Genomic DNA, 18771 nt, shown 5'->3' with positions numbered 1-18771 from the left:
AAGTTTAAATAAGACGAATAATAAACCACTTTCTCAAAGGAACATGTACAGATGAATATGCGAACAAAGGACAACGCATTTCATAAACAATGTGTTGTGTCTAAATTCCATTCTGTAACAAGCAAACACCCATTGCTCGAATTTCTTTACCACAGTTTTCCTTACCGGTACGTGCACCTTCTATCGACAAAGCTCTCGAAGAAGTGATGTTTCACCGCGTTCAGTATATTAATTCACGCAGCACCTTGCAACTTAGTTCCGTGGAAGTTGGAAAGATAATGATGCTCGAAGGGAACAAAAAAAGCTGACCACAATCGAAACGAACGATGAGGTGAGAAGTGTTTTTTCCGGCTCGCCTTATAACAGCTCAGTTGTCGATTCCGCACGAGTCTTTACTACGTCGTTCATAAGCTTCCAATGGATCGGAATAACAGGACCCAATAACGATGTGCAATGCCAGGGCGATCGGTTTGCGGCCCGTTTTCTTTCCTTTTTGGTATGGTTATAATTTTTTCCATCCCTGCTTTTCTCGTCCTTCTGCCTGGAAAGGAACAATGACAAAGTCTTCAAGTAAGCGTAACCGGGAGGAAATGAAAATATAATCTTTCCGCGAGGAAAATTTCCCCTCCCCCATTCAAATGATCCGAATGGCGATCGCATCGTAACGATAACAATTTGAATAAAGCGAACCGACGCGAAGGAAGGATGAATAAGCGTGAGAATGAAAAAGAGCACCTAGTAAAGCCAAGCTTTTGTGTCCTTATCTGCGATCCTGTGAAAACCGGCGAAGCAAATCGAGGGTATTTCTCGTATTTGCAACATTAAGGTACCACCAAAACCTAATTTTAATTTCGACAATCATTAAGCATCATCCTCGCCCTGGCGCCCCGCAAGTGGAGTAATTTGCTCGGTTTGCTTCATTGTAGCAAACGCTATTCAGCCAGCTGAGCTTTCTTGCTAACAGGAGCAGGACCAATTTCTCGATTTATGTATGGGTCAGCTTTCTATGATCCATTTAGTATGCGGCCCATTTGAATTGGACCACTCACAGATGGATGCCCAGCAAAAAAAATAATTGAACCACAATTGCAACCATCGCGTCCATGCCGGTGGCGTATCAAATGAATAAAAGCCCGAAATGGTTTCTCATAACGGGCTTGGTTCGCTGCTGACGCCTGGTCCTTGTCGGGGAGTACTGTGCCATTGTGCAACAGTCCTCGCTCGGCAGCTCCGGAAAGGAACCGCACCGTTTGGACCGAAACGACGTTTAAATAAATCGTTCATGTCAGGGTGTATCAATGATTAATTAATTCTTGAGAAACTCATTACCCGAACCCGAATTCAGGCCGGAGCAAGACGAAAGCAATTCGCCACCATAAAATCCTATCGTTGTGCCTCCACCCTCCACAAAACCCATTCGAGTTCTTCTGCGCTTCGAATCGATTGGATTGGACGATATTACGATATGCTTCAGGAAAAGACGCATTCAGCATAGCACTTCCCGGGGTACGAATGTAGCGCATTTTGCTTCGGCTGAAGGATTGGAGACCATCTTCTCAAAATATTTACCAGCCCTGCAGTGCTCAGTAGAGGCTAGAGGTTGCTAGAGTGGAACCCATTTGAATAATGATGGCTATAGACGCGAGATACAGCCGTACTGCGACGGCTGATTTAGTGACCGGAAACTTTTGTGCGGATTATAAATACGCGCACCGTAAATTAAACCTAATCAAGCGGTTCACGGTTTGGGGAAGTTGAACCGTTCGTCCAAACCGGTGCGAACGTCGGCGACTCAATCTTGAGGGCTAGTGATTAATTTACTTGCTAATGTAAGGTTTAGGGATTGGAGTAACAGCTACCGGTGTACGAGTAATGGCTGGGCAGCGTGATCACTGTGCGCGTCTCGTTGTAACAAGCATTTAATTTGTCAATCATCAGGATTAGTTTAATAATGGTTGATATACAAATAATACATAATAAAGGGTTCTAGATTTATTGAATTGAACTTTAAAACACAAAAGCTATGTTTAGCCGTTGCAATCTGTAGTCATAACGTGATGTTAACGAGAAAAGGAATTTATCAGAATTGCACCTGTAAGCATAAACGCAGCTAGAACACAGCTTGAACTAAAACGTCCTGTAAGAAAATATTGTACTCATATGTGCTATAAAGCTAAACATTGGAATAATTCTGTTTTTATAGCGTTACTCATCTTTCACATCCTTAGTACATTAAATTTATCCTGCAATTACTCAACTAATCCATAATGGAACGTAAAGTTAATTGAATAATATAAATTTACATAAAAATCCGATTGTCTCTCGGGTGTCCCTGTTGCTGGGCCATGTTTTGATCTGCACATACAAACCCATGCACATAAGGATTACATTCTTTGTCGCTTGCCAGACCAGATGCCGTCAGAGACGACCCACCCAAAGAGCCCATTGCCATTCTAAGCCGCCGGATATATTGCTGGCTCCGGTGCATGTTGGCAGACGGCCAGCAGTATCTTGCCTTTTTTTTTTTAATTTAAAACTTTGCCTTGGCCCTTGCCATTGGCAAGATAAGTCATATTTCACAAAACCACAACCTGTCAGACGCTCCATAGCTAGGACAGGCAAGACATATGGAAGCGTACGTTCTATCCACGGTGCTCCAAGAGGGACAGGCCTGATACCACCATGCCCAACTAATTGCGATGCTAATAGCGTTGTTTGCCTTCGTCCAAACCACTCCGGCGCTCGCCCGGAGCACCCCTCTTTGGGGGCCATTTTCTATTCACCCAAACTCTATCCCTTTTCTGTTAGTTTGCATCAGATGACCCTTTTTGCTCAGTATTGGGTGTTTTGTTTTATTATTATTCATCTCTCCTACTCTAATGTATACCTTGTTTCTTCGCATTCTTACTTTTTTACTTCACAGTGACCATAGGACTACAGCGATTCGCCGAACAGCCCAAATACACCGAGGTGAATCCGGGTCAGGATGCGCTGCTGGTGTGCAAAGTAATTGACAAGCGTGGCGTCTGTTCCTGGCAGAAGGACAACAAACCGGTCGGTATCTATCCGAAAAAGTACGAATGGGCCAGCCAGTATGGGATCGGCCAAACCGCGCACGTCGGCGGTGACTGTTCGCTGTGGGTACGGGCGGCCCAGCTCGAGTTTGACGATGGGCTGTGGGAGTGCCAGGTGACGGCTAGCGACTTTACAACACAGGACGCACTTACCAGCCAGCCGGTGCGATTAGTAGTAAGAGGTAAGTGCAGGGTGGTGAACCGCGTGCTGGACATGCTGTAAAACTCGTTGCTTATATTCTGCAAACTTTCATATTCTCAAAAATGGAACAGGTTGCGGCACTTCAAATCGAAACGAAATGTGCTACAATTATCACGAGTTAACATCAGCAAGTTCTCCCTCTTACAAGCATTCAATAAAACTCCTTATCCTACCTGCAAAACTAACTCCCATTTTTTTCTCACCATTGCTTTGTATTTCTGTCCATTTCACAGTACCACCACAGCGACCTAGATTAGAGCATGAAGGAGTTCACGTTCCTCCCGGTCACAACGTCACGGTCGATTCCGGTGCGGTGGCCACGGTAAAGTGTGTCTCCCACTACGGAAATCCGCCAGCGCAATTGAAGTGGTTCCTAGGTAAGTGGCAATCATCACCAACGCCAACACCGATGTTATCCTCTCGACGAATCGAGCACTATTCTCGCCAGACTGGTCTAGTGTTTCACTGTTTTAATTTTTTTGTATTCAATTTTATTTGAATGCTTATCAAATATTGAATTGGCATGTACGGTTTGGTTTCCGATACCTGAGCTAGACGAGATATCCGCTGTTAACGGATAAACTGGGATACTACTATTTTCTGTATTCCGCTATGTGTTGAACGAAGGACTGTATCGTGGATGACAAATCCTATCAAGTATAAAGAGTTCTGCTATCAGTTTTCAAATTTTAGAACTTCTAACGGCAGATGTCAGTAACCACAGCTTTGACACATTAAAAACCATCCCTTTTACATTATAGATTCTCTTTTGAAGAACACCAAAACAAAAATTCATTGGCTATTTTGAGCTTATGTTTTGAAATATAAAGACCAAGTCAGAAAACACTTCATAAAGAACATTAAAAGCACTTCCCCACACCAAGCGCTTCTCAACGGAAGGAAAATAATAAAAACCTACTGCCCGAAAGCTACCAGAGTGCAAATACCGCTTCCAAACGACAGCGAGCAGATCCGTAAATAAGCTTAAAATTTAAATCCGCCTTCCGGGGCTATTCCTGCTCGCAGTTCACCACGCAGTACGCTCGTCGGTTTTGATTTTTCCTACCTCTATCGGTCCACCACGCGCGAGGACAAATCGTGGAAACCGAATATTATTTGGGACGGTTCTTGATTCGTCCGGACATCCACAGCCGTTGAAGTGATATGCAAATTTGGCTTTTTGGAAAACTCCAACTCATCATCGCAGGTACGCCGGATTGGACGAACGGATTGAAGCTGGAAGCGGGGAAAGCGCCAATGAATAAGTGGACTTTTTGTTGTTTTGTGTTGCCTTTACGCATCTTTCATGTCAATGCCATAAAAAAATCGCTCCCGTTTCCTGGAGGGTAAAAAATAAAACATTAAAATTATTTCACTGTATCAGCAGCTTCAACGAAATCAGTCAGGTTGAAACCGAATATACGTGGACACGTGGAACGTTTATGCAGCAATATCCGTCCGTTTGCTGCTTGCCCGATGTCAAAAAAGTGTGAAAATACTTCACTTTTTTTTCGCAGGCATTTATTGGAATGTCAAAAAAACGCGGTGTAAATTACTCGGTGCGCAGTGTTTTTTAACGACAACCAATAAAATATTGGTGTTAATTTTCTGGATTTTCTTCCTTGCATGCATGAAGTGGAAGAATCGTGTAAGCATGTGAAATAATTTACATATTTAAACTGCCCACAGCTGCCTTTCCTGTGTGGAGTATAATGTTCTTAGGATTAAGTTGATTTTTACTTCAAAATACTTAACTGACAGTCTGCTTTCTAACGCTTAATATTTGCTTAATAATGAAACTTTATTGAGAAAAAAACGATAGCCGCAGATGTTTCCTTCGCAGCATCTCATCTATCTATGTTTCAACTACAAATGAAAAAAAAAAACAAAAAACGGTTGCATTTACTTTTACTCGTTCTCCCCACGCTCTGAGCAACTGAGATACAACGAGGATGTTAGGTGTTCAGTGAATATGAAAAGCAATTTAATGGAATTTTAAAATGAAAATCTGCACCCTCTTGAGCCGTGTTTACAACTCGGGCGCCGGATGAAACGCACGGAACGATGCAATCCGGCAAATATGCACTCTAGCGCACACCGTTTAACACGAAGACAGGGCTCGCTGCAAGTGCATTTCACTGTATGCAATTAGCTTACCCCGGTGACGTTGATCTATGCCACGTGCGATTCTCAGCCAAAAAAAAAGTGGGCAAAGCATGCAATAATAAAACCAAGCCATACTTCAAAGCGGCAGCACGCTTCGTTCATCCATGCAGTGGTGTTAAAGATAGTACAAAATGTGTTTGAAGGCCCGTTTTTGCGATGTAACGATATGATCCTGGGTGAAGCAGCACATCATCTGACGAGAGGCTATTTTGGGAGCGAAAAAAAAACGCATAAAGAGCTGAAAACAAATTAAGTAAGCAAAGAACCATCATCAAATGCGTTACTGTGAAGATGCCGGAAGGAATGTTAGAGTTATGGGAATTATTACTTCACCCGATCCCATCCGGGACCGTCCACCCTGTAGTGAGGACTGACTATCCATCTATGTGTTATTGGGAAGTCTAGTAAGCCATTCGATGGCCGGCGTGACCTTAGAGGTCGTTAAACTAAGAAAAAGAAATATTTTTATTTTCATGAAACGATGTTGTTGCTCACAAATGAACTATCTTGGCTGGGAGATTTGTTTTATATAATAGAAAATTTCTAGGCTTCACTCCGCAATTAGCTCACAAGTTAACTTTTGTGTTTGAAATTATGATGATACAACTACCAAACATCTGAATTTTTCAAATTTTCAGGGCAGTTTATGATCTTACAGAGTGTCGTGTTAACACGACACTCAGACTTGAGAATTTCGATTCATTCAGGTGTGAAAAGCTGTTGTAAGACTTGACATAGTTATAGCTGGTGACCACCAGGAAGCGTCTCACGATCTTCAACACCTGCTTGGAATGTAGTTGCCCCAAATCTTTCGATGAAGCGTTTAAAAAATATGTATGTAATTCACATCATGCACAGTGACATTTAGGTGAATCGCTACTACCCCGAACAGATCTTTAGAATCAGTCTAATATCCAACATTTGGACTCATTTGGACACATTTCCTGCATGGAAATACAAACAACGTTTCTGCGAACTTATGTACACTGTAAATTATTGATTTTTTTATAAAACATTGTTTATTTAAAACAACTTGAAAAACTAGTGAACTTACAAAAGAAAAGTGGGGTACACGTAGGGACACCGTACAGGTTTTACAAAGAACATTTAAGGATGTTTTCACCAATCACAGCATTGTTGTTTCCAACAATGTGGAGGATGTAGTTTGCAAACAAAAGTAGGATAGGACTCCTCTTACTTATGATAATGTGACTTAAAATAGGTAAGAGGAGGGAAGGGAAGTTGAGTTTGTGGTTTGGAAGAAGGGCTTTCATAGCCTGCATCAGTATGCTCCAAGCACTAGACACCCTAGAGCACAGGGCAAACTTGTGCTCCAGAGTCTCTGGCTGGGAGCAGAATGAGCATGCTGAAGGAGACCGATTCATCCTGTCGAGCAGCAGTCCGTATGGCACCTTGTTGTGCACCTGCAGATACAGTATCGAGCGTTGGTCGGATGAAAGGCTGTAGCTGGTGACGTTTTTCCAAATCCATCGCCAATCCGTCGAAGGTGACTCCATAGCCACTTTGGAGTCTGGAAGTCTGTCGACCATCATTTGCCGCAAACTTTTGGTTGAGACTGTAGGAACCGGATGGTATGCGAGCTGCTGGATTACCGCCCGAAGACACGGATACGTTGTGGCAATGGAGTCTATATTCGAGGGATTCCCAGCATAATTTATGAGCTGTGCCCCGATTTTCATGCAACCCTGCTCTGCAACGTACCGATTCACCAGCAACGCTGTTGTGGTAATGACGGGAATGTGAACACTGAGTCCACCTCGATTGCGTGGAAGGGCCAATTGGGTTGATGGGACTCGAAAACCCCCAGATCTGTCCCACAGGTAAGACCACACCGTCTAGGAGGTCAAATCGATGTCCGATGTCGCAATCTTTCTACTTCCCGCAGCCACGGAAGATGCATCGGGGTGGTTGTTGGTGTGATGTGTCCTATTTCCAGTGCCGTTGTTGATCAGGTGATAATCTGATCAACTCTGATCTGATCTGATCTTACTAATCTGATGATGAGCTCATTAATGTAAAGAACAAAGAAAGATCAAAGGAAACGAGCGTGCCACGCTTTCGTTGATTCTTGAGATCAACCACCTTCTCCTTAACAGAGACCGCTTGAACCGCTTGAAAATGTTGCAAGGTTTGTTGCTACATTTTTGCGCTATCGATAACATCCCCCACTTCCAGATTATAGAATCAAGACGTAGTTTAATAATTCTCGACAGTAGCTTGTAGTCAGTATTAAGCAGGGATATGGGCCGAAAACAAAAAATGGAGCCCGTACCTCCTTTCTTTTTCACTAGAACCATGAAATCGTCAAAAAAGTCTCGAGGAAACCTTCCTTCAAGAGCCTCATTCAAAATGAGATGTAGTATTAAATATGAAGAATTAAAATGTACTTCAATAAAAATAATTCTGTTCTTTTCAGGTGATCAAGAGATATCTCCTATTCATCCACAAACCAACTCGACGGAACCTGATAATCCTCGCACCTGGTCGGCGGCCTCGGTGGTGCAGATTCCGGCCAACAAGGAGCGACACGGAACAGTAGTAAAGTGTCTTGCATTGCACGAATCCTATGCAGCCCGTTCCGTAGCTGTTGAGGCTCGGCTAGATGTAAAATGTAAGTACTTGTGTTTTGTACTTTGTTTTGCTGATGATTGCTATATTAGTTTTTCTATACTTCTCGTATCAGATTATAAGGAAAGACTTTAATTCCAAGGACTCTTGAAGCCACGCTCTATATTAAAATCATTCATTTATGTGAGGTTAATGCAACCTTCTGCACGAACAAAGATATTAACATTTTCAGCCATTTTATCGGCTGCCCGGAAATTGATGCTAACAATTCCGTCACCCGAAATTGCTTTTCCCGATAGTCTGGGCCAAGGTTTATATCGATCTTACCTTTAATCGTCCTCATTTCCAGCCAGCACAATCAAAAATGCAATCCACTCGCGTTCAGTCACATTTCAGTTCAATTTACTGTTTGTGAATCTCGTTCCTTCGCTCATAGCTACAAGCGATTCACGGGCCGACCTCAATTAATATTGTTTTATCAGCGACAATAAATATTTATAACAGCACCACCGTTCACAACCCGTGGCCTAGGTCTGTAGGGCTGCTGGATTTCTTTTTTTTTTTTTTTGTGTGGCGTTTGTTCGGTGAATGGTATTTTAATTCGCCCGTCAAAAGCTTTTTTGTGCTCATCTCAAGGGACACGCTTTTTGTCCCTTTTTCAGTTGATTTTAAACACCGAAAGAAATACAGCATAGCTTTCACATGACGGGCAGGACATGCGTTAAGATGCATTTTTCTCTATTTTGGTGTGTCACACATTTTGATGCTACGCCTATAGGGCAGTTCCAGTTGACCTCAGGTCGAGATTTCAATATACGTATCGAGCGCACCGATAAAACAACGAACGGTGATGGTCAAACAACTGCAAAAGGTCTGCTACGTCATGTCGTTTGTGTCAGCCATTTATTTGTGGCACTTGTTTCGAGGTTTTTGTTCGACGAAATCATAAAATATGTACCAGCAGTATAATGTAAAATGCCTCAAAGGCAACGGTAGCTGTTTAAAATTAATGAGCACGAAAGGTCGGCTACACAAATTGGGCTTAAGGTTGCATTGAACTTTTGGGACTTTCTGAAAAAGTTTCACTTCAAAAGTGGTGAGACTCGAAATTAAAATCAATAACTGTGATGGAGCGAAGTTTGTTTTTTTTTCATTTTTCTGTATTAAAATATGTTCTTTACTTTTTTTCCCCCATTGCTAGATGCACCCACCGTGAGACTTATGGGAGCACCACAGATCGACCTGGAAGAGGGCAAAGATTCACTGATCCTGCGTTGCGTAGCCGATGCAAACCCGCCAGCCAGTATCGTGTGGCGCAGAGCCGGACGGTCCGAGATTGCAAGCCTTCAAGAATCGCTCCAGCTGCGTCCGGTCGGGCGACGTGATGCCGGACTTTACACGTGCCAGGCGCAGAACTCTGTCGGCACGTCGGACACGATGTCCGTACAGCTGGACGTCAAATGTGAGTGAAGCGGCACACCAGCAAAACAGGCAATATAATGTGATTTCTCGTTCGTTTTCGCTTCATGACTCTTTACAGATGCGCCAAAAATATTGTCCGCGGGACCGGACCGACTGACCACCGCTCCCCTATTCAGTCCGGCTGCATTTGAGTGTGTGGCCGAAGGCAATCCCACTCCCACGTACAAGTGGGTTCAAAGGTATGTTTCAACGTTTGTAAACTTAAATTATTCTGTTTTGCTCATCTTAACATTCACAAAGTTTCCATACTATGCCATACAACAGTCCTGTCAAACCAAACGGTTTCACTTTTTATCCTTTTTTTTTTTTTGTTTTACTCCTGAAATGCTGCTTTGAGCCTGACAAACTGACGAAAGACATTAATCAAACCATTTTTTTGTCAAGCCAAAGACTTGTATTTATTCAACCAGTTCTCTTTGTATTATCCAATACAAATGATCCCTCGTGCTTCACTTTTAAGGCCAGCCGACGATTCACAAATCTAAACAACATGTTTTTCTGTAATTATTACTAACCAAAGTTTAAATAACTAAATAACTGGGTGACGTTATTTGATTTTCTGCAGATTAATGTTGTCGTTCTGAAATCTTCTCTTTCGTGAAGAGTTTGACTACTATTTTATCAAAATGGTATGCCTGTCTGCTATATGGTATGCCTGCCTGTATGATTGCTTAATAAACGACCATGTGCACTGTAGTATGTAAAAAAAATCAATAATAATAGCGCTCAAGGAAGCAATTGATTTTAAAATTGCTACTTATGTTTCAAAACGATAGTTTACAGTACTTTGAGTCATTGAACAATACAATCGAAATATCTATTGAGCGTTGTAATAGTGCTTTGCAAAAATGAAAAATGGCAAAAAAATGGTTAAAAATAAGCGATATAAGACTGTAAACATAATTAAATGCATGTCACTTGAGCACAGCTAGAAAACCTGCAACAGAAAACACTCATCCTCGTATGGTAAACATTCACATTGAAACCCAAACTGTTTCCTAAGTACTCTTGCAAGCATTTCATAACAGAACCACATTTAATAACATCATGTAAGGCTGGTTAAGCTGATGGACAGTACTTTTGATGTGAAAATTAAAAGGATTCTCCGCATAATGAATTTCATAAACACAAACTCCAAACATGGCTGTACAAGATGTAGCGTAATAGTAGCAGAACAAGCTATAAATGTTCCACACACACAACAACTCGCTTCAAGATGGCTAGAAAAGAGGCCCCTTTCTGTATCATTTGTGCCAACGCATGGAAAATTAGAAGCAGAAAAAAAGACAGTCCGAACCAAGTCATCGGAGTGTGGAGATTCTTTAATTCCCCTTTAATACTGTGCATCCCTTCACCCCGGCACAAAAGGTTGTCCGACGCGTGAAAAGCCGGCCATTCAGCCAGCTTGTAATTATTTATTTATGACCGCATGCAGCAACGAGCCTCGTCTGGCTAGCTGGCTGGCTGGTTGGTTACTGACGAGGGCACAACCACTGTTCGAGCATGCTATTCTTTTAATTAAAATTCATTAACGCTTTTCCGTTCGTGCCAGTGCACCGGGAAATGAAGCACGGAAACGAAATGAAAAGGATTTCTTCACCCAACCGCCAGAGCCACTCATTTTGTGCTCATCTTCCGTAAATCCACTCCATATTTCTGTAGGAAAATTCTCATTTTTGTCCCCGGGTTCGCTCCCCACCGTAGCTGTTTCAGTTTTTCGCTCCCATAATTCATTCAGCATCTTTTCATAAATCTTGTTTTTGTTTTCGTTTAATGTTCGTGGAACTGCAATTTACACACACACACACACACACACACACACACACACACACACACACACACACACACACACACACACACACACACACACACACACACACACACACACACACACACACACACACACACATACACACACACACAAGCACAAATTACCAGCAAGGTTTTTTAAAAATTATTTTCCTTTTCTGCACAACTTTTTTCCTCTCCGCTATAGAATATCCACCCAAGGAAAACCGTTCCTTGATCGGGGACGTGAATCCCGGCTAGTAATAGACAACGTGACGTACGATTATCAGGGCGAGTACGAGTGTCGTGCGACCAATTTCATCAACGGTCAAGAACGAACCGTAACGTCCGATCCGATTGCGCTGCAAGTCGTTGGTGCGCCGCAGGTCCTACGCACCACGTCTGCTTCGGGTGGCATTGCGGGTCACTCAGTATCGGTACGGAAGGGTGATTCGGCGACACTATCGTTGATCGTGTGTGCCGACCCAAGACCGCGCCATGTTGCCTGGGAATGGGGTTCGTTACGGCTGGAAGCAGGATCTGGCATTGGTAAGCAAAAAAATATTGTTGTGTGGTGCGTCTCCAAAGTCGGTTCTTACCTTGTTGTGTGTACGATTTCTTTCAGGACGTTATCGGGTGGACGATGTGACACAGGACAGTCGAGAAGATTGCTATCTAGCGACGTTACACATCGATGATGCCGATCTACAGGACCAAAGACCATACTACCTGGTGGTCGAAAACGAAAGAGGAACCGATCGACACGCCATCAGTTTACGTGTCGAAGGCATGTTCTCAGGTGAGTGGCAAGGGCCAGTCGAGGAAACTTAGTAGTTTCTACTTCCAATTTTGAAGTGACCGATCGTACGTTGAATATCTTGGATTTACGTCTCAAATTTTATAAGCAACAGAAAGAATGTGAAAAACGATGTGATCTCTGGGCTACCAAAATATGTTGTTTTGAAGATATTTTTTTGGAATGTCTCTTGTCGACAATTTTATTGTATTTTTGGAAAACTTATACGAGAACTTTGTTTTACTGTGGATTTGCTACCAACCAGCAACCCACTTCATATCTCAATGTAGATTTTGAATTTTAATGTCGCTTTCCTTCTTTCTTATATTCATTTTTCATAAGCTTTTCTTCCTGTAACAACGCCTTTAAGGTGTGATTCGCCGATTAACGATTGCAACGCTTTAACTCTTCGAACGATTCACTTAAACAAAAACGTTTGTAGAACTCCAATGATCTTCATTGCATTTCATTAGAATTTTTGTCCGTGACAGCTTCTAATGTATCTTCTGTTCTCCATGCTCGGCGTTTACATCAAAAGAACTAAAGATTTTGTGTCCCTCGACGTTACATGAGTAACCCATTAGATTCTTCTTCTGCTTCTTTGGATTTACCACCGCGAGAGATCTTAGCCTGCTAACTCTCTAGTCTGCTATCTTTTTTAACTTGAATTCACTTGTAGTTGGATAATCAACCCTGCCTACAAGGAGACTGTCCATGCGGGATTTGCTAGCCAGCCCTCCCGAGTGAATACTGGCGCAGCTTCCAACTCCGACCTGACGTACCGTCTTAAAATATTCGGAAGTTTTTTTTTACTTTTCTAAACTTTTTTAATAACTTTTTTAATGTTAAAGACATTCTCAGGTCATAAATAAGCCTCTGCATAAAAAATGTTTCCTTCGAAAAAAAATAAATGCTGTTTTATCAACCTTCAAAGTTGTGCATGGCGCATGTTTTCTTCCACGTTTGATCAAGCCTTTGAGGTAATTCATCTGAAAGGATATAGTACCTTGATTAAATATCAGTATCAAGAACTGAAGATTGATGTAATGAAGTACCAAAAGTCCTTTCTCTGAAATCAACTGGCTCATTAATTAGATATGAGTAAATTTATGTAACCAAAGTGTTGCTAAAAATCAACTTTGTCTTAGAACAAGTTTTTGCTTTAAAATTAAAAACATTCTAACACATTCAACTGATTTCACTTGCAAGAATGCTGCTGATCGTACGATAATTTGGTTTTCCAAAAATTTAAAAAACAAACTTTTTTCCGTCGTTGTTTTTTCGGGTTTAATCCAAAGCACAGTTTAACGATTGCGACGTGATTCCACGTACTACGAATGAGAAACTTTTCTTTCCCCAGTGTACGAATGACTACGCTCAGCAAACATCATCAGATACGGTGTTGGTAGCCCAGAAGCATTCCGTTTACAGCACACAGTTTTCTTACGTGCAGTGCAGTGTTTGTACCGCCATCTTCGTTCCCGATTTACATTGGGGAAAACACGCGCGAAAATCAGGCGAAAACTTTGTCGCTTATTACGATCATTACAAATGATCATAATTAAGCCATAACGCGTACGCGAGACAGCCAAATATCTCCACGCGTTCAGAACAAGACTAAACGCAAAAAAAAAACCCCGAAAACAACGAACAAGAATGTTGTGTAAACTTTTGCAACCCCCATCATATCGTTCTGCTCTCCCTTTGGCTGTGTTTCTTGTGCTTTAGTTAGATGTCTGCTGGTTGGTCCTAAACATTGTCCAACTCCCAAAAGGGACTGTCAAACTCCCATACTCTCTGCCTTACATACAAAGAGCTTGCATACATACACACGTCATTCAAACAACTGAGCTTTAATTAATTTTCCAATTACATACTAACTCCACCGGGACACTCCGCACACGACAACTCGGAACGCGCGCCCTTTTACAACGACCCCAAACCGGAATGTTGCTGCTGACTCCTGCCGCTGCTGGCTCAAAGTAGTGGAACCGCTAGAGCTGAGCTATCTGCTCGGGATTGCGGGCGGATGTCTGGCAGCCTTTCTCATACTCATCTGTCTCTGCATCTACGCAGTGCGGGCGCGAAAATGCTGCTTCCGGAGTGAGTATACCAGCAACACAGCTGCACAGAATGGAATCGATCAACAGGGCGACTCACCAGAGTTTAGCCGAGCGGATCGAAACATTTGCCAAGCGTGTGTTAATGTTTCTTAATTTCCATGCATTTATTCACATCCCATCTTATGCGCCTCTTGTGTTTCTTTCTTCCCATCCTTCCCGCCTACCTCGCAGATCGCAACAACTACAAAACATCGGAAAAGGATAGGTAAGTGGTGGTCCTTAGCTCAGCATACTGTTCAAGCAATTCAGCTTCGATAGCATTTCGTTCAAGTGGTTTGCAAGACGGAAACCGTTCCTTTCCCTTGATATCGAAACACGATATCAGAAATGGGAAAAGCATTCTCTCGCACAACAACGTACCTTTCAGCAAAGCGAGAAATCGAGGTTGGTTACGATGGCGGAAATCTAATTATACTTTCCCTTCAACCCGATGGAGCAGAAACACGAAAAGCGGCAACGTGTGGTCGGCGGTGTGTGAGGATAAAACTTAAAATTCTGTCAAACGTCGTTACAACGATCAAGTTTTCTTCAATACGCCAAGCCAACAAGCGCACCACCATCTTGAGACGCCGTGTTTTGCAACCGTTGTGAATATGTATGATGGGCGCACGGATACACTGCACGGAACAAGTGCCGATTTGATTTGGCGCACCGAAATGATACAGATTTTATGCATGCAGCATGGGTACGCTTCATGGGCCCGCTGTCCGCTGTCCTTGTCAAGCGCGAGGAAGCGTTCGATCGATCGTTATATCGTTTCCTGTTCGTGGTGGATTTAAGCGACACAACACGGGACGACTTTTAATGGAGCTTTATATCAGTTTCTACACACTGATTATTTGGACGTGTATAAAATGTTGCTAGCAATAACGTACTGTTGTATGGGAAACAAAATCACTTCTTGTTTAAAAAAATGTTTTTCTTTTCAAACCAACATTTTACAAAATGATTTCAGCTCCTTTATTAATATGGACGAACAGCGATATTAAGTACCAAGACTTTTATTATTTCAAAATACCTGTTCACTTTACTTGCATCTCATCATTTGTTGTTTCAAATTGGAACACTGCTTAACACTGCTCATGAATTACGGAGTTTTATTTTTTAAAGAAAATTAAGGATTGAGACTGTTTCTACACTTTATGGAGACTTCAAACTATTCATCTCCGGAGCCGATTCTTCTTTCTGGTTGAAACAGGTATCATAACAGAGTTGGCAAAACGCTTAGTAATCATCATCCTCGAGCCATTTGAAGAAGATGCAATAGCACACTAGCGCATTGGAATAATCCTTCAAACCACAGCGATCAAAGAATTTTGTCAAGACTAAGAATTGGGCGTGCACGGTTGATTCACACACATTGCTTTAAACAATAATCATCGCTTATTATCATCGTATTTTGGTCTTGTAACCTCGAGTACTACACCTTCTGTCAGAATGTCATAAATATTCTCGAGAAAGAAAGAAAAATTTGAACTAAACGAGCACATGAACGTTGTGACAAAAAAAAACTGTTAAATTTTTCAAAAGACGTTAGCTTGTACTCCGAGTTTTTACTAAGCCTTCAGTATAGAATGAGAATAACTTAAACTAGATAAACTAAGATTGACAATATGGTTTGAGAAGAGACGAATGCTGAAAAGCCTAAAGGTAGAAAGAATAATTACAACAACTTTAAACTATTAGATTTAATTCGCCTTTCCTTTTTGTTTTCACACCTTAAGGCTCCTCAGAAAAGCACAAAAAAATTCAAAATTACAATTTCAACCTTTTCTCCGTCACCTCGTGTAGGCTATTTGTGTATGTGAAACTATCTCAACAAGCGATCTCATAGCGGGAAAATTTCACAAACTTTCACAAACACCTAAAATGTTGATTTACTTCACATTAGACTCACTCATTACTCCGTCACGCCGGCCTTCAAATGGCTGCTAGACTTGATGATACCACTTAGTTGGTAAGTCAGTCCTCACTACAAGGGAACGGTCTTGATGGGAGTTGAACCCCGGTCCGGCCATTTGAAGACCGGCGCCGCTGTCTCCTATACCACTGGGCCGCCCTCACATATTATTTATTGTTTTTGAAAAATTAAAATAAAATGATAGCAATACGGCGTTCTTCATGAAATTCCGTTCATGAAAAAGTAGGCCGTTCTTCATAAAATTAAATAAAAACTGTTTAATGCTAACGTTCACATAATTATACTAAATTGCATTAACAGACTAAAGGAATGATTTTCTCTCACTTTCGATCAATTCCAAACATTTAACTTCATGCACTTCCGGAATTGAGTCATTCCATTAAACATAAACTTTCAATAGAATAATTTATGTATTTGCAAGTTGATTTTTTTTTGTTTTAACTAGTTTATTTTCCATATTTCAATATAATTTCTTTATCTATCGATAAGATTACTTACTTACTTACTTACTTACTTACATATCAGACACTACAACCGTATTGCGGTCTTGACCTGCCACAGCAAAATCCGGAACCGCTCATGGTCCCGCGCCGTAGTCCGCCAATCCGTTATCTCGGCCTTGATGGCGGATGGATGATTCTGGGTCGTCCGGAGCCATGCGTATAACATGGCCAGCCCATCGGAACCTGGCGAGCCTAATTCGCTGCACGACGGAAAGGTCGTCATACAGTTCGTACAGCTCGTCGTTTTAGCGGCACCGCCATTGTCCTTCCACACATATGGGACCAACGATCCTTCTGAGCATCTTCCTCTCGAACGCGTCTGTATTACATAGCGTCCATATCTCAGAGGCGTATGTGAGTACTGGGAATATGAAGGTACGATACAGACCCAGCTTCGACCGTCGCGACAGGTTGTTTGAGGTTAGATGTTTCCTTAGGCTGTAGAATGACCGGCTGGCCACCAGCATCAGCTAGCTCGCTTCTTCGTCTCTCTGCTGTTTTCGGTGCTGACTTTTGACCCGAGATAGGTGAAGTTTTGGACGACTTTAAATTGGTGGTCACTTATCCGTACATCACCCCCATGTGTCCAGATTTCTTAGTAGGGCCGCTGATGGTGCCACCATCAATTCGGTCCTTGCCTCGTTAATCTGCAACCATTTGATAGGCCTCTGCTACCTGGGAGAGCCGCAAACCAATGATGTCTATATCATCAGCTTATGCCAGGATATGGATTCACTTATAGAAGATAGTTCCCGAAGTCTCCACCATCTCCGAGCCACGGATGGCCTACTCTAGTGCCAAGTTGAATAGGAGACAGGCAAGTCCATCTTTTTGACGCACGCCTTTGGTGGTAGCAAAGGGCCCTGAGAGTTTTCTATCCTACTTCACCTGGCATGTGACGTTGGTCATGGTCATTCTAACAAGCCTCGTTTGGCAGTTTGAAAGTTTCCAACTATCTATTCAACGAATGGCGATAAGATTACAGTCACTTAATCATAGTACAAGCAGTCATAGTCATTAGTCATAGTACAAGCAGCCAAAACTTTTTCTTCACTTTCAAAAGCAAACGAGCTCATCTATTGATGGTCAGGTCCCAGACATTCGATCCTGATGTGTAACAGGTGCTGACCAAAAAACCATGAAACACACCTGACGGCTTTATTTCTCTGTGACTTAAATCCAGCAGTAAGAAAAAAATCCCTAGTCGTATCTGTCCCCGTTTGCTCAGAAGACAGTCATTCGGAATTTATTTCTGATGACTCTCTTCTGATAATACAACTTAATAATTTAATATTTCACGTTATCTTTAGCAGTTTTTTTTTCACTCTCAATCGTCGCCTGTTTGTTGACAGTTGTGGGAATACTGCGTTATTTTCATAATCAAATTTGCACGTCACATGTCTCAAAACTAAAGGATAACATTTTCGTTCCTACAAATCACCGTTCCTAAAACACCTTCTGAAAAAAGGGGGAAAAAAGCTTTCCCACCTTCCGTTAAAGAACGCGCTGTAATCTGTGTTTCTTCCCACTGCAAAACTAGAACTTTGTCACTAAAACCCCCACCATAATTCGAACTGAGCCGGAAGCACAAAACAGAAAAAAATGCTGCAATGTTTTGGGTGCGAAAACAGGTACAATGGCAGCAACATTGCTCGTTTGCCAGTTGTAGCCCTCTGGGAGAAAAACATTTTCCTCTTCTTCACTTCGTGCACACGCATGTACCACGCAGAAGTGTCCTGATGGCATTTTAACGATGCTTGCCCTCGCATACACATTCGTCTGATCCCGGTTGGTGGGTTCTGTTGACCGCAAACAGCACCAACCCCAAAAAGGAACGCAAAGGTCGGCAAGCTTTTGGATGAAAACAAACATACTTTCCGGGGGTTTGTTTGGTTCATACCAAAAGATGTTACCTTTTGTCGCGTTTTTTGTTTTCGGCTGCTTGTCGACAATTCTTTTAAAATTTAGCTACTTTGTCTTTACATGTGGATTCTTGAAAAAAAGTAAAACGGACAAGGTGCTTTAAAACACAAAAAAAGAACCTAAAGCTTTTATCCGTTTGAGTTTCGTTTTCCTTTACCAAAATTAAAATCCAAAACACAGATCCTTACCGGAAAGTGTGCTTGC

The 18771-nt window shown here is 42.1% G+C and overlaps 2 protein-coding genes across 3 annotated transcripts in view; one reads left to right on the top strand and one right to left on the bottom strand.

Moving 5' to 3' along the window:
- LOC126556961 (bromodomain-containing protein 8) overlaps positions 1–18771 on the bottom strand; it is a 238854-nt gene that overhangs the window by 142627 nt on the left and 77456 nt on the right. The gene's annotated exons all lie outside the window — the stretch shown is intronic.
- Positions 1–18771, top strand: part of LOC126557341 (hemicentin-1) — a 72503-nt gene that overhangs the window by 39807 nt on the left and 13925 nt on the right. The window contains exons 2-10 of one of the 2 annotated variants that reach the window (XM_050213069.1): positions 2924–3256; positions 3510–3653; positions 7880–8074; positions 9233–9493; positions 9572–9692; positions 11510–11850; positions 11927–12100; positions 14084–14200; positions 14392–14425. In XM_050213069.1, the coding sequence (XP_050069026.1) occupies positions 2924–3256; positions 3510–3653; positions 7880–8074; positions 9233–9493; positions 9572–9692; positions 11510–11850; positions 11927–12100; positions 14084–14200; positions 14392–14425 (1720 nt within the window). Of the gene's footprint in view, positions 1–2923; positions 3257–3509; positions 3654–7879; positions 8075–9232; positions 9494–9571; positions 9693–11509; positions 11851–11926; positions 12101–14080; positions 14201–14391; positions 14426–18771 lie in introns of both variants that reach the window. The other variant, XM_050213067.1, reaches the window with a different exon arrangement.

This window comes from Anopheles maculipalpis, chromosome 2RL (genome assembly GCF_943734695.1).
Source record: "Anopheles maculipalpis chromosome 2RL, idAnoMacuDA_375_x, whole genome shotgun sequence".
Classification (NCBI taxonomy): domain Eukaryota; kingdom Metazoa; phylum Arthropoda; class Insecta; order Diptera; family Culicidae; genus Anopheles; species Anopheles maculipalpis.
This window is presented reverse-complemented; position numbering and strand designations above follow the sequence as displayed.